The sequence below is a fragment of the Plectrocnemia conspersa genome, unplaced genomic scaffold, assembly GCF_051122295.1.
Source record: "Plectrocnemia conspersa isolate PC_06_02 unplaced genomic scaffold, ASM5112229v1 ptg000009l, whole genome shotgun sequence".
Taxonomy (NCBI): domain Eukaryota; kingdom Metazoa; phylum Arthropoda; class Insecta; order Trichoptera; family Polycentropodidae; genus Plectrocnemia; species Plectrocnemia conspersa.
In genome coordinates this window covers 2029130-2044072 of record NW_028277173.1, presented here as the reverse complement: position 1 = coordinate 2044072, position 14943 = coordinate 2029130, and the positions used below count along the sequence as shown (strand labels likewise).

Below are 14943 nucleotides of genomic sequence, written 5' to 3'. Positions count from 1 at the left end.
TTTTATGTAGCATAAAAGCGAACAAATAAAAATAGCGTGTGCGTATTGAATTTATGGCTTTCTAAAGCCTCTACATTGGAAAAATCGTCATTGGAGTGAAAAAAAACACATAAATTGCTATCGAAAACGGTACATTTATATATCGCATTATTATTAACTACACTCTATTTAATATATTATCAATAAACAGCTAAATACATGTGTATAAACATATGTACATATATAAACTGACGTTTCGACATCTATATTGGGGTCATTATCTGAACTTGAGAAGAGCAGTAGTGGCAAACACGCGACCTGCATCTCAAACCTTGATTTTATTTAAAAACTTTTTTTTACTTTAATTAATAATAATTCAAAGGATTTAAAAAAATACATTACATTTTTTTATAAAGTTGCACATACTCAAAAATATTATTAGAAAAATATGTATATTATCTAGGATTAAAAATATGTTATAAAAATAATCTACAATTGTATTATATTACCTCACTTTAATTATTGTGCAAAAATATTATATATGCCTAATAAATTAAATTAGACGATGTTGAAAAAATTACAAAACAGAGCAATGAGAGTAGTTTTAAATAAAAAATAATTGACTAGTACGATTGAAATATTAAAATGATTGGATATTCAATAAACAATGAAGATTAATATTTTAGTATTTATATTAAAGCTAAAAATACATGTTACCAGAATTAATTATTATAATAAGTATTTAATAAGAAATGAAGATGTACATTGATTTAATACAAGAAATACAGATAATTCAAGGATACATAGGTATAAGAAAACGAGTACGGCCAGGGGATGTATTTATATAATAATACTCACAGGACAATCCGCAAAAATAAAAATGTAGCGGGATTCCTCAATGAAATAAAGAAACTCTTTCGTGCAATAATCCTTTTAGCGGTATCGCCGTACATGTACGGCGGTTGATCTTTCACTGTTTTGAGGTAATATTTACATATTTAACCAAAGAAATAATAAATAAAGAGCATTATATGCATATAATATTTTTTAAATTTGATTTAATGTTAATGATTTCCATAGAAAATAATATCGGTAAATTAAAGCATACGAAATAAATAAAAATATTTTATATCAATTTCATAAAAAATATTAAGAGCTTCTAAAATGATATAAATAAATCCACATATAAAAAAATATATTTAAATATAATTAACGAAATTAAATAATAGAAAAGTCTTGAAAAAAGTATTAATACATACAAATACAATAAAGCAATAACATAAATCAATGCAGTAAAACGTTGAAAATCGCTATTTTTCAATAATTTACTATATATGCCATATAAAATAATAATAAATAAATATGGAAAAATATAAAAAATTAGCTCGCTCCCAGATGTATGCTAACAAATGTATATAAATTAACTCGCTACTAAATGGGTTAAGAAATAAATATTATATTAAAGTATTTTTTTATAATCAATGTTTATGTTTATGTTATATTTTATATGTGCATACATATTTAGTGTATAAACTATAAGCTAAATAATTGAATAAATTAATAAATGAAAGCTACAATATATGATCCACATCTTAGGGCGGAATTCCTTTGCTATTAACGAACAATTATTTTTGAGCGTATCTAAATCGGCTTTAAATCATTGGTAATAGCCCATTATTGGCGTATGTTTGTTTGCAATTCACTTGCGTTAAAACTATTTTGCTTAACTTCTAAATAAGTAGCTAATTACAAATTTTGTTAAATTCGATAAAAACTATATTGTCACGTCTTTTAAAATCGACATTATTTAATATCGTTGTTTCAAAATATCACTATATTATATATTAAAAAATGAAAAGATTTGCCAAAATGACCGGATATTAAAAATTAATTTACCGATAATAGCCATATTTATTGGTTAAAAAAATATTTTAAATTTTAATGAACCCATGTTTAAAAATAAATAAATAACTCTTAATTTTTCTAAATTTATACAAAAAAAAATCTGCTAGTTACGATTATTGCGGTTTTGCGGCCCCCTTTGTATATTAGTTTGCCACTACTGATGTAGAAAATCATACATAATTTCCCAGTAGTTAGCGACAATCAACAAAAGTGTTTATACAGCTAAAAAGAGCCCCTAAATTTTAAATTCTCAATCAAACTTTTGAAAACCATAGCTTTCATAAAAACTACTTATAGTATTAGATTACTTTTAAATAAATGTCGTTTTTTTTAATAAAAGAAGAAAACACTTTAAAATGTTTATTTTTATTTTAAAAATGCAAAATTTAATATTCTAATTTTTTAGTCATTTTTTTAATAACAATAACATAAAATTTTGGAGGCTTTGATTCAAAATATTCTGATAGAGCTTTTTTCACATCGTCTACATTTCGATTTTTTATTGCATCGATCAAAATAAATTATAGTCAGAAAGAGCAAGGACTGGAGAATATGGGGAATGAGATATATAACCTTCCAGTCAAGATTCTTGATTTTATCAAAAGTAAATTTCACCAAATGGTGATTTATATTGTGTGTTGTAGAACTATTTGACTTATATTGCCAAGTACATGCCTATTTATTCCTTATGCGAACGATTTAGCTAAGCACAATATAAATTTGCTGTTATTATTTAGCCAGTTTTAAGAATTTCGTAATGCACAATCCCTTTGCAATCTTAACATAAACACATTTTTTTAAAAAAAAAAAAGCGGATATCTAATAAATCACCTACTATATGAAAAATAGTTGGCAATTTTTTTAAATAAATTCATATAACATGCAACTTTCAATAAATTTCTCACTTGGTAAAATTCTGTCATTGTAAATTTTCGGGAGCATTTTTTTTCAATATTGGAATTTGTAGTTTAGATATGCACCAACAAAAATAAAACAAATAACTCACTGTTCAAACTAAAATTTTAAAACAATATTTTTGGATTACGGTATATATTTTGCCGTGTAATATTAGTTATATATAATGCCTCTAATCTAAATCATCTTAGAATTTCAAAGCACACTTGTACGTATAATATATATGTAATAGTAAATATAATAGTCGGAATGCTGTTGTAATACTTTGAAATATTATGATTCTGTAGAACGTTATTTGGTTGGCATGTCATTGTTCTAGCTCCAGTGCGTCTATGGTATGCTGTAATAATGCAAAACAGCGCAGTTCAATTTGTCTTTGTTAACAAAGAGATAAGATTTAATTAGCGAGAATAAATTGCCATTGCTCGACATCGCACAACACATTTTGAGGTTTTGTAACTATGCCCAAAGCCTAGTCGAGGTGGTTGCGTATTTTCGCGACTACCAACTAAGACTTTAATTAAAAACGAATACACACACGTATATAGTCCACATAGGAAGTAGTAAAGATATTTTGTTACTCTAAGAAATCGTGCCTGCTATGACGTTTCGCAATGTTCACAACATTAATTAAACCTAGCTGTAAAATACACACACGTTCGAAAAAAAATATTTCGCCAGACGTGTTTATGGTGCTTTACATTATTAAACACTAAATTTATGGAAGGTGATTCTATGGACACTTTTTTAGTCTCGTTAAAAACTTCTACGATGATAGATATGAGTAAAGCAGATCAGATAACGATGCACCATTTTTCCAACGATGCGGCAAATATATAGAGGCAAGATTAAAGGGCAAATAACTACAATCTTTGAAAAGAAAATTTTATATCCATTATAATATATTATATATAACTACGACTAACCTTCGTATGTGTTAGTTGAAATTGAAAGTATATACAATTATATACTAGAAGCACAATTAGATCAATAAAAGCGCAACATCCTTGAGCTTAATTTGATACATAAATCATTATTATACACTGACAAGTATAAGATAAATAAAATCCTACAATAAGTAAGCTTTTGAATATAAATGTAGCAAAATGGCTTATGGATTATATATAAAAAAGAGGCTTTTTTAAAAGGGATTTCTTTAATATTCAACACAATTCTTCAGTCGAACTAGTATTTTTATATTACTTTACATCTATTATACATTATATTTTGTTATATTAATGCAATTATATGTTAACATGTAGCGTCCATAATAAATTAAAACATTGTACTTAAATTAAAAATACAAAATATTCATAAGAAAAAAAAACACTAAGGGCAATATTAGATTAAATAATATATTTTAAAAATGATTGCGATTTTTTACACGACAATATTTAAATAAAGTAATATATACTTTGTATATTAGTAAATTAATATCAATATTTTTAAGCAATTTACTGTCTATAATCTTAAGGGTCATAAAATAAATTAATTTACATCCCTTTTTTGTATTAAACAAACAGTTTTGCACATCTGAGCTGCATATTAAACGGTATTTACTAATAGTTTCTAACAAACCGTTGGACCTTACTTTAACCCAAAATAAATCCGTCCGGCAAAGACTCTATTTTTTATTTATGTTTTATATTATTTTAGAAAATTAATTATAAAATATTTTTCACGACCCTCTATTTTATTAAATGATTTTTGAATTTAATATTTTGAAAAAATATTTTTTTTTTATTTCCAATTTAAAATATTTATTACAACTTTATTTTTTTCTCTAAGCATATTTGTAATTAAGTAGCGATTTATTATTTTTTTGAAGCTGCTAGCCATCATTTTTTTAATAAGATAGCGAATAAGGTTGACTTATCTACTTAGCCTAAATTTTTACGAGAGTTTTTTTTTAATTTAGTTTAGTTTCGTGTTTATAAATGACAAAAAATGTACTTTTAATTCTAATTCTAAACTGTTTTTTTTAATATTTAAAGATCTATTTTACGTAAGATAATATGTTCTTGCAAGAATATAAACTGATGTAAAATATTGTATGAGAGGTACTAAAATATATATATACAATTAAAACACAAATGAGCAAAAATATAGAAAGAATACCTTAATCAATTAATCGTTTTTCATTTAAATATAATAAAAAAACGCAGGTCTTTGTACTTAATATAATAGAAAAAACACAAGTTGTTCCTAAAATTCAGAATATAATTTTAGCAATTGTATGCTGAAACTTTAAGAAATAAATTTAAAACAATAGTATATATATTTAGATAGATTTATAAAAAATAATATGAATATTGTATACTATTTAACACATATCTGACAATAAATAAAGCGCACAGCAACAGTTACTAAGTGAGTATTTTTGGAAGCAGTTATAAATAAAATAAAGCTTTGTACATTCAAAACCTATATTGCTCGATTATTTTCTTAATAAAAATTAATATTCCATATACTTTTAATTGGTAATTACAACATTGTTATTATACGTAATTAAAAGCTTAAATTGAGTTTATATTATATTATTAAATATAGAATAGTTTCATACATTTCATCAAAGAAAGAGCACGACTCTCAGTAATGAGGACATTCTGAATAACTGGATATCATAACACGTATTGATATTGATTCTATTTAGATAACTAGGTAACCAAGACGTTGTTATGAGCTCATTTTTTAAGGGTGGCGTTTCGCTACAGTACGTGATCAATTTGGCGTTGAAAAAATTCGCTGAAAAAGCTCCGAATGAAGTGGGTTGTTATCTTCGCTAAATTGAATTAGGGCAATATCTTAATTGGTGAAGTGTAGAGAAAGGTCACGATCGGGTGCCGTCAAAAGATAAAATCTTTATCGGACGTACGTGTGCAAGTTTACGACCTCGTTCGACACTAAACGGGAAGATTAGTATTCCGAAAGGGTTTGCACCGAAATTTTCCCGATGGGAGATTAACACGACCGTAAAACAAGGAGACTGTTGCCCATCGAACTGTGAGGGCTTGTTCAAGTTTGCTTTGCTTCTTGTAAATTAACAAGATACAGACACTGGGATTGTAATATGACCTTACTTAACACAACATAACCTAGCATATCTTAACCTAACTTAATCTATGTTTATTTAGTGAAAAGTAAATTAAGGCCTGGAGTATATATTATATGTTACAAAATATGTGATAGTGAAAAAAAAACATTGTAATGGACAATTAAAATATCTAAACCAACCAACAATTATACTGTGGACAATAAGCTAAACGACTGCTTAAAGATGGCAAATAGTTTAATACCATTACTCCATCTAAGCATTTTGATTAACAGTTATTGTTGAAACCTTTTAAAAGCAAAAAAATAACAATTAATTAACCATAGTTATTTACAAAAAATATCGATGTGGTTTACATATATTATAGAAAAATTCCAGAGCTAACGGCCTACGCAAATTATATACAAAATATTTGACACTCCTACTTTATCCAGATACTTACAGGTATCACACCAGTAACACCTGGATGCAGATCATCTAACATCCTTCTCTTTAATTGTGAGAAGTAGTATTTTTAAATTAATTTTAAATCGAAAAAACTTTAGCAGTTTTTTTATGACACATTAAAATAGACAATTGTTAAACAATATATCTGCTCTCTGTGTCTTCCTTAAATCACACCACATTGACAGATATTATTAAGTCTTACCGGAAAGACCGGTAGGGAATTCTTTCCAAGCTTATATTCGCGTGTTTAATATTTTTGGTTGCTCAATGCGATTTTTCGAAATTATTTTTGCATAACAAAATAAATATTTAGTATACATATATATTGAAAAATCCTACCTCGACAGTCAGCCTTCCTCCTTTTCCTTTAGGCCTGTGCTCCGGAGATGGTCTTAAGTTTTTGGAATCGATCTGAACGTTGGTCTGCATTTTTTTGCTTTAAATCACTCACTTTATCGATCACTCTTATTTTTTTAAAAACACGAACACTTTATTTTATAGAACACTCAAATATTATATTAAACGATTGAATTAAATTTATTTTTATTTTTATTAATAAATTACAGTTCAATTATTTTAAAGAGGCAAAATCACACTTAGTAAAATTATTATTAAAAATTTATATTAAAAAACACTAATCGAATTATTTTTTTATTATTTTGCCGATAAATCGTATCCTGAAAAATAAAATGCACCTATTACAATTTAGCTAATAAAAATTTACAACTTACAAAAATATATTATAAATAGTTATCTGAAATTGTATTAAATATGGAGTCAATAATGCGTTGCAATTATTAGTTGAATTTTTACCCAATTATGTTTTCACTCAGTCGAAAACGGGTCATGTGTATATTATATAATATTATCTATTTATAAACTTTAGTGCTGTTACTACATAAAACTATATTATCTAGACGTAAAGTCCCTTTTTCGTAGAAAGTTTAATGGTCGAATCCTATTTTTAAACTGACTTTTTTTATTATTATACAATCCTAAACTCTGGTTTTGTATTGAATAATGCTGTTTAATAATCTAAAATAATAATAGTTTAGCTTAACGCAATAAACATTAAAGATCAGAATTCAGAATAGCCACGCAGTCCTTCGAAATACGTCTATGAAAAAAACTAATAAAATAAATATTATTTAAACTTTCTTTTGTAATTATCATACAGCCACCTTGAAACTAGCTTTCACTAAAGAGGTTTGATATAGTTTGATATAGGTGAAACTATACCTTAATGTGACTGGCTTTCAATTTTTCTGAACTTCCATATTTTCAAGCTTAAGACAGAGTCTTAAGATACCTACATACTTATTTCTTGGCACATTTTGCACAATAAAATTCACACTACTAAATTAATAATTGCAAAGAACATATTAATGTGATATTAAATAAAAAAAACAGGAAGTAGTGCAACTACTACTTTTCAGTCGTCTGTGAAAATCTAATTGAGCTCATAGATTTTGGACTTCGTAACCGTGAAATGGAAGGCAGTTGTTTTTTTAATTTTTATGGTTGTTTTGTTCTATCTTAATATTTAAAAAAAATTGCTTTTTGTTTTTTGAATCGACAGTAAACTTTTGAGTAGTCCTAATCCAGCCAAATATGCGATATGCACTTGTGCTTGTATAGTATCCAACAATTAAATCAAAACGCCTTTATAAAGTTTATAAATATATCATCTTTACATATTGATATATTACAAATATTCATATTGAATATAAGTATGAATGTTAACCCAAAATGAAAGACGCCATAAAACTGCTCATGGTGTGAGGCTTTATAAATAAACGTTATCCAACAAAAAAAATGTCCCAATTTCCATGCATTGTTCAGTATTAGCGTGACGCAAATGTGATTTGTGCGCGTGCATTAACAATAAAACGGATCAGCAATAAAGGGGAAGAGCCACAGAACGACTTTCGCAAAAATAATATATGTAGGCTTTTTGCGCACATGTGTATGAATATAGTGCTACAATACGTCGAATTTTATTTTTCACTCGACATTTGCATGCCTTCGTCAATTTTTCATAAATTGCCATCCGAATCGCTCGTTAGTCCTATTTTTTAGCCATTCGTCACTGAAGTATATAATAATTTCAAAAAGAACAAGTTTATGCCTTTCAATATTTATTATTTTTTTTATATCAATATATACATACATATTGTAACGTTGTAAGATGTCAGATTTCATAATTATTAATTTATTTAAATACATGTGCAAGGCAAAACAGTTTTACTCTAATGCAAAAAGAAATGGTTTAACATTTATATAAATGTATGTATATATAAGAATGAATAAAAAAAAAAGTATCCACCAACTGTGAGTACCTGGATGAGTGAAAATCAATACTATTTGACAGATGGTTAAAAAATCAACAACTGTGCTTGTTGAGTAGCTATATAATACTCCTGTTCTTGCATGCGATATAATACTCAACAATGCAAGCACTGGTAATAGGTGAAACACAAAAACGATTCTATTTATTCCTTGAATAAATGTTCTCTCAAATACACGTCTACGCTACTCAAGGAATTTATATCTCATCATGCCTTATAAGAATTTTATTAAAAATAAAAATTGATAATTTTGTGAGGGGCCAATCAGCTGTACTGTTAACTCTGAGATGATTTGAACAACCATTTAAAATATTATAAAAAAGAAATAGCCAACTAATTTTACAGACTGATAAACAATATAAAATAATGCTCAATGATAGATTCTACGAATCACTCTGGCTAGCACATCCATCCCATTAACCGATCGTAAGCACCGGAAAAACTACCTTTTTGTGCGTAAAGGATGCGCCCTTGTATTATATTAACAATTTTTTAAAGTTAACCCTTTCAGTTTCACGTGAACATATTTCATTGGGCAAATCATTAAGCGATGCAATTGGCCCACCGACATCCGCATCTGTGATTCATCAAAGACGTCTCAAATCATAAATGTAAAATTTGTGATAAGTTATTACATCGGGAGAGGAGAAGACGATCAAATACACCGACGGCATTTGAAGCAGACTGAGAGAGACATCAGTGAATCGTCTAAAAGAGATCACGACGACAATGCCAGTTTCTTCACCAGCACTCGGACTAGAAAATACAACTCGACACTATTTTTTTCAGTTGTATATTATACAAAATAAAAATAAACTGATACTAGCTTTTTCATCGTCTATTTTGACTGCAAATAACACCCCTTAGGAAAACCTGAAAATATTTATATTTCTTTCTGTACGGGTATCTGAGAACTTGTTTTTAAACTTTTTCTATTAACAACGAAGTACATTTTTATCCTTTTTTATAAAAATTGCTGATTTAAACTATGGTATTCTTTTTGTTTTAAAACCTCTTGTTCCCCACCTAACGCTTTTTGGTATAATTTGTTCCTATGTTATTACTTGTCATTGTCAAAGTCAGAAAATAAGTGAAAAGTAGACTTTAAATGTCGTATTTTTGCTATCGAATTAGCTATCAAAGCATCAAGTTTATTTTGCGATGATGTCTGTACCAAAAAAAACAATCTACTTCGTCTTTACTAAATTAAGCACTCCACACGATATACACAACTTGCAAAAGAGCAAAGATCAGACAAAATCTAATTTTATACGTATTTTTTATGCAAATATAAAATAAAAATATATAGGATGCATGTCAATTCATGAGTAACTAATAAAAAATATATAAAATCAAAACATTTACTAGTAGTAAATTAATAAATTGTGTTTTGCCTTTCAGTGAGAATAGTTGCTAAAACTTTTGAGCACATTGTGAATAACATCAATAGGCAATTAAATAGCAAAGCAAATAATTTCCATAGATTTTTTTTATTCAAAACGTTTTTAACTCTCAATGCCTTTGCTAAATCTAGGTTTTATCAGTGATGGCAAATTAAAACAAGGGTTAGCTAAAAATAGTAACAGTAAGTCAGCATTTTTCAACTGGTTTACACCACATTGAATTGAAAATATAAATTATAGATTTATGATTTTTTAACCCTAGGGCACCACTGGCATTACCAGTAATGCTTAGCTGCTACTGTTTATTCAAGGATTCAATGCTTTATTTGAAGTGACAGGAGAATTATCTTCCATGATTATTATGCATAAAGTTAAGAAACCATTTGGAATGTGTCACATTTTATGGTAAAACAAAAATATGCAAAACAAGTTAAACTTCACTTGAGAAAAGAAAAAAAGCTTGTAGAAAATGCAAATTGTACAAAGCTTTTGATTATTCAAAGTGTTATTTACTAACAAGTGTTTAGTAGGAAACATCTCAATCAATCATGTGTTATTGAACCAGTTATGTCAGCAATGAACTTTACCTATGTAAATTCCTTGATTTTTTAACAAAATTACAAGCTAAATATTCTAAAAATATAGCAGCTTGTTGGCTCAGTCAGGATAATATTTTATTTAAAAGTTTTTGAACTCAGAGAAGCGATTGAGATTTTTCTCAACAAAAAAACCGTTGAGAAAAAGACATTTACGATTTTTTGACGATTTTAACTTAAAACTACAATGAAAAACAATGCTCATATGTGAAACTTATACTGCGGTAAAGACATTTCGACGACATGACAACTTAGTTAATGTATTTTTCATGGTGTGAAAAAGCTGGAACTGTAGTTCTAACAGCGTTTTTTAATATTGATTTAAGTTCAGAATACAGATATAAAAAACAAACAACAGCGGATAGCGATAATGTCTTGTATTTTTAAAGCATACCAGCTGGAATGAAATCTGATCGATAGACATTCCTCAATACTAATTAATAGATGAGAATTAAAAATTATAGAAAAGTAGGATATCTGATAAACTTCTAGATCTCATGCAAAGAATAAAACATCGTGAAAAAATAAGGCTCGAAAAAGTCTAGTGACAATATTTAAGTAATAGAGATTTTCCAATCCAATTATCATCTGCCTTGCAAAAAGAAGGCTTTCATACTATTATTACTTCACATAAAAATACACACACACACGAACGTAGGTGAATGTAAATAACTAGAAAAACTTTGTCAATACCCAGCGTACGTTTATTATTGGCATACAATAAAGGCACGCCTCCAATAAAAGCAATTGCTAAAGCGCACGCAATTCCGCAGAATTGGTCAGATTTGCGACGCACCTGTGCTTGTGAATTGGGAATAACGACGGTTAGTTAGGAGGCTCTTTAAAATTCTGCAAACATCTCGGCTGTGTAAATATGAAATATTTTTTAGCTCCAGGCTACGAGATGTGTGCGCTGTGGTGTTCAGATCAGATTGGTCGGTACGTATGCGCGCAAACTTCATACTTGGGATTATGAAGAATTCTACGCTTCTCAAAGATCGCTTCGAATCGAAAGGCACGTATTCGATTCGGTCGAAAGGTGAATGGAAAACATTTCATAGAAATTCGAAGGGCGTGCGCTTGACGCAAGCGCGATCTGCAACCAGCGGGGCGCAAATTGAAAAATATAATAGTAGGATAAAACTAGCAGAATTTTGCTACGATATTGAATATTTTTATATTGTGAAATATAACAAAAACGTTATGAACGTATAGTTTACAATATATTTTAACCCTATTCTTATTCTACGTGGACGTAGGCGACTACAACATACAAGCAATCTTCACTGTCCGCGCGAACTCCTCTTTATTTTGAGCAAGCCGAAGCGATTTTTCAATTCCGCTTCTCATCCATGTTCTCATGTTCTGGAACCAAAAGAACCATTTTCGTTCAAGTCACTGGCTTATCTCATATATTTCCCTGAATTATTACTTAAAGAAGGCGATATTTGGGCCGAAAACTTACGACATATTGTTATAATAATCGATTATGCCATTTTCAGAGATACTTTTGACGTGTAACTATTTACACTGTTTTTCTGGATCCTTGTAACAATTTATTTTGTTTTTATTTCATTTCAAATTTGTCAGATTTTTTGTAAAATGTTAAAATAATGATTTACAACAACTGTAATAAACATCAAATAAGAGCAAATTTAAAATATTTAAATTAAGAGAGATGTGTTCGTTCTCCTAATCTTTGTATATAAACTTTGAAACTATATTTAAAAAAGCACTCTAGAGACAAAAATGAATTAAACTGGTGGTGAGACAATTAAAAAGATTCATTAATTAACAACGTTTACGGCTTTCAGAGATCCCTGAATAAATAAATCATGTATAAAAAAAGGGTTTCGAGCCACAGCGGTAGAATTTTAATTAATTAAAAACCGGCACGAGCTGCAAAGTGACATTTTTTTAATTTAGTATATAATTATATAGATGTCACCGATTCCATGATTAATACTTGTAAGTGCTCATTATGTCTGATTGATATTTAACCAACTCTAACAATTTGGGCTTACGCATATCATGTTACAACGGAAGATAAAAATAAAAATGTAAAACACCGCTAAACTTTAAACAACGGTTTATAATACACGATTTTTATTTAAAACATCTAAAGAAGAAAATGTGTCGATACTATTGCTTGCATTACACTCTCTGGAAGTTGGCCAAGGTTGGCCAAGGACGGAGAATATAGTGGGTTACTTCAGTCGAGTTCGGTTCTGCCCGCTCTAAAATCTCTCGGAAGTTGTCCGAGGTTACCGAGAACGGTAGGTAAAGTGGGGGTAATTCAGTCGACTTGGTCAGCTTCGAGCGCGTCTGAACATTGTCGGCAAAAAGACCGAAGTCGGAGCTGCTCTTTCGAGCGCGAGCGGTGAGATACTTCCCCTTTCGCTCTCTCGCGTGTTAAGTGACGAGAGTGAGAGAGATAATGATATGGTGTTTCGCAAACTGAGATAGAACGAGTAACTCGGTTCAATTTCAGTAGGCATCCTATGGTTAACACGCACGTCAAGCGCTGCATCGTGGTCACGTAATCAAGTTATAATACCACATGCTTATCGGGGACTTCAACAGACTCTTACTGACATCTTTGAATATTTTAGGGCACCAAAAGGGATTAATTATATTTTTGATAGTATATTCTTCTAACAAATATCGTTATTATGTTTTTTTTTCATATAAAACTAAATAATTAGTGGTACTTGATTTTGTTAAAAAAATCGTTTCGAATATCCTTATGTACTTCCCTAGATCGGTTTATATAAATGGCACATAACGAATTCTTATTTAGAATCGATGGCGACAAATTCTAGGATAGTCACAGATGCGGTGTTCGTATTCTGAAGTATCATTTTTATGCCTTGTGGCATTTTGCAAAAGCCGACAAAGATTTTGCGTAAATTGAATATTTACGACCGAAAAGTTTTCACTGATATTGTTTTGGTGAGTGCCCACACAAACTTTTATAATTATCAGTAGCGTAATTTTGATAATATGACAATTTAAAAATTGCCATTATTTGGCACATCGCGCGGAAATATTATGTACGTGACAGAAGCCGCCGTCCGGACGTCATTCACGACCACCGTCCGGACGGTATATGAAATTTACATCAGTGTGGTCGCTTAGTCGTAGGTCTCGGCTAATTTCAGTTGTTACTTCGGTTCGGACAACTTCCAGAGAGTGTAGTGCAAGCATATGGTTTTTGAATACCTAAGACGAATCGCTTCTCTGGTGTATTTCTGGGAAATCCCGGGCGTTACAAATGGGTAAACACAATCAATACCCACAAATAAGTAATACCGGACTAAACTTATAACAGCTTACAATCAATAGATGTCACTATACACGACCTAGTTTTATTTTATTTTATTTTCTAAATATTTATCCGTGAAATTAAGAAAATCTAGAAATTCGGAATTTAATTATATAATATAATAATCACTATTTTTGATCTTCCAAGTATGATAGAAATATAGGATTTGAACCAAGGTCTACCATATATTAGTCACCGATTCAACCACTGGTCTATTGTGTTAATATGACCAAGTTTTAAGTTGACGACACTTGAATAAATGACATAATGACAATTAAAACCCATTGACAAGTTGTTTAGCTACGTGCTCATTACACGTCTAGTTGAAAACTTAACTTCCAGGTGGCAGTTTTTGGGCGAACATCTGATGAAGATTGAATGCTATTGAATTCAAGGTCAAACGTAGCTTTTAGGAGTGTATTTATAAGCTCAAAAAGATTGAGTTTTCATGTTGTAGTAAGTAATAATATTTTTTGTCTTTTAATAGATTTTCGTAAATATTGTGCTCTTATTCTTAAGAGTCTCTACATTACAAATTCACTTATGTTTAGTTCGGGATCTTTCTAGAGTGTCATTTAATAGAACACAAAAAAAAATAAGGGTGTTTTTAATAAAGCACAATATGCCAAATTATTATATACTATATATTAATTCAATCTATTCAAATTTATAATATGAAAAACTAATGCCATAAATAAAGATAATAATACAGCATCTTTAGTTATGAGTGATGTGCGAATTTGGCGTGAATTATTATGATATATAATATAATGATACATCAAAATGGATCAACTACAATGACACTTCACAATTGCTCACGTCGAAGCTGGTGATTGATGCGAAGAATTTAAGAAAACTTTAGAAATTACAACAATGAATTCCTTTTACAAATGCGGCATTGTTAACGATTTTTAAGCGCTCGTATGTAGTTACTTATTTTTTTAATTATGGTGTTCGCACGAAATGTTAAATA

At 29.2% G+C, this 14943-nt stretch overlaps 1 protein-coding gene across 1 annotated transcript in view; it reads right to left on the bottom strand.

Moving 5' to 3' along the window:
* LOC148231529 (inactive dipeptidyl peptidase 10) overlaps positions 1–6975 on the bottom strand; it is a 349615-nt gene extending 342640 nt beyond the window's left edge. The window contains exon 1 of the mRNA XM_088192822.1: positions 6638–6975. Within this exon, the coding sequence (XP_088048948.1) occupies positions 6638–6727 (90 nt within the window). The 5' untranslated portion in view covers positions 6728–6975. The remainder of the gene's footprint in view (positions 1–6637) is intronic.
* Positions 6976–14943: the final 7968 nt, after the last annotated feature.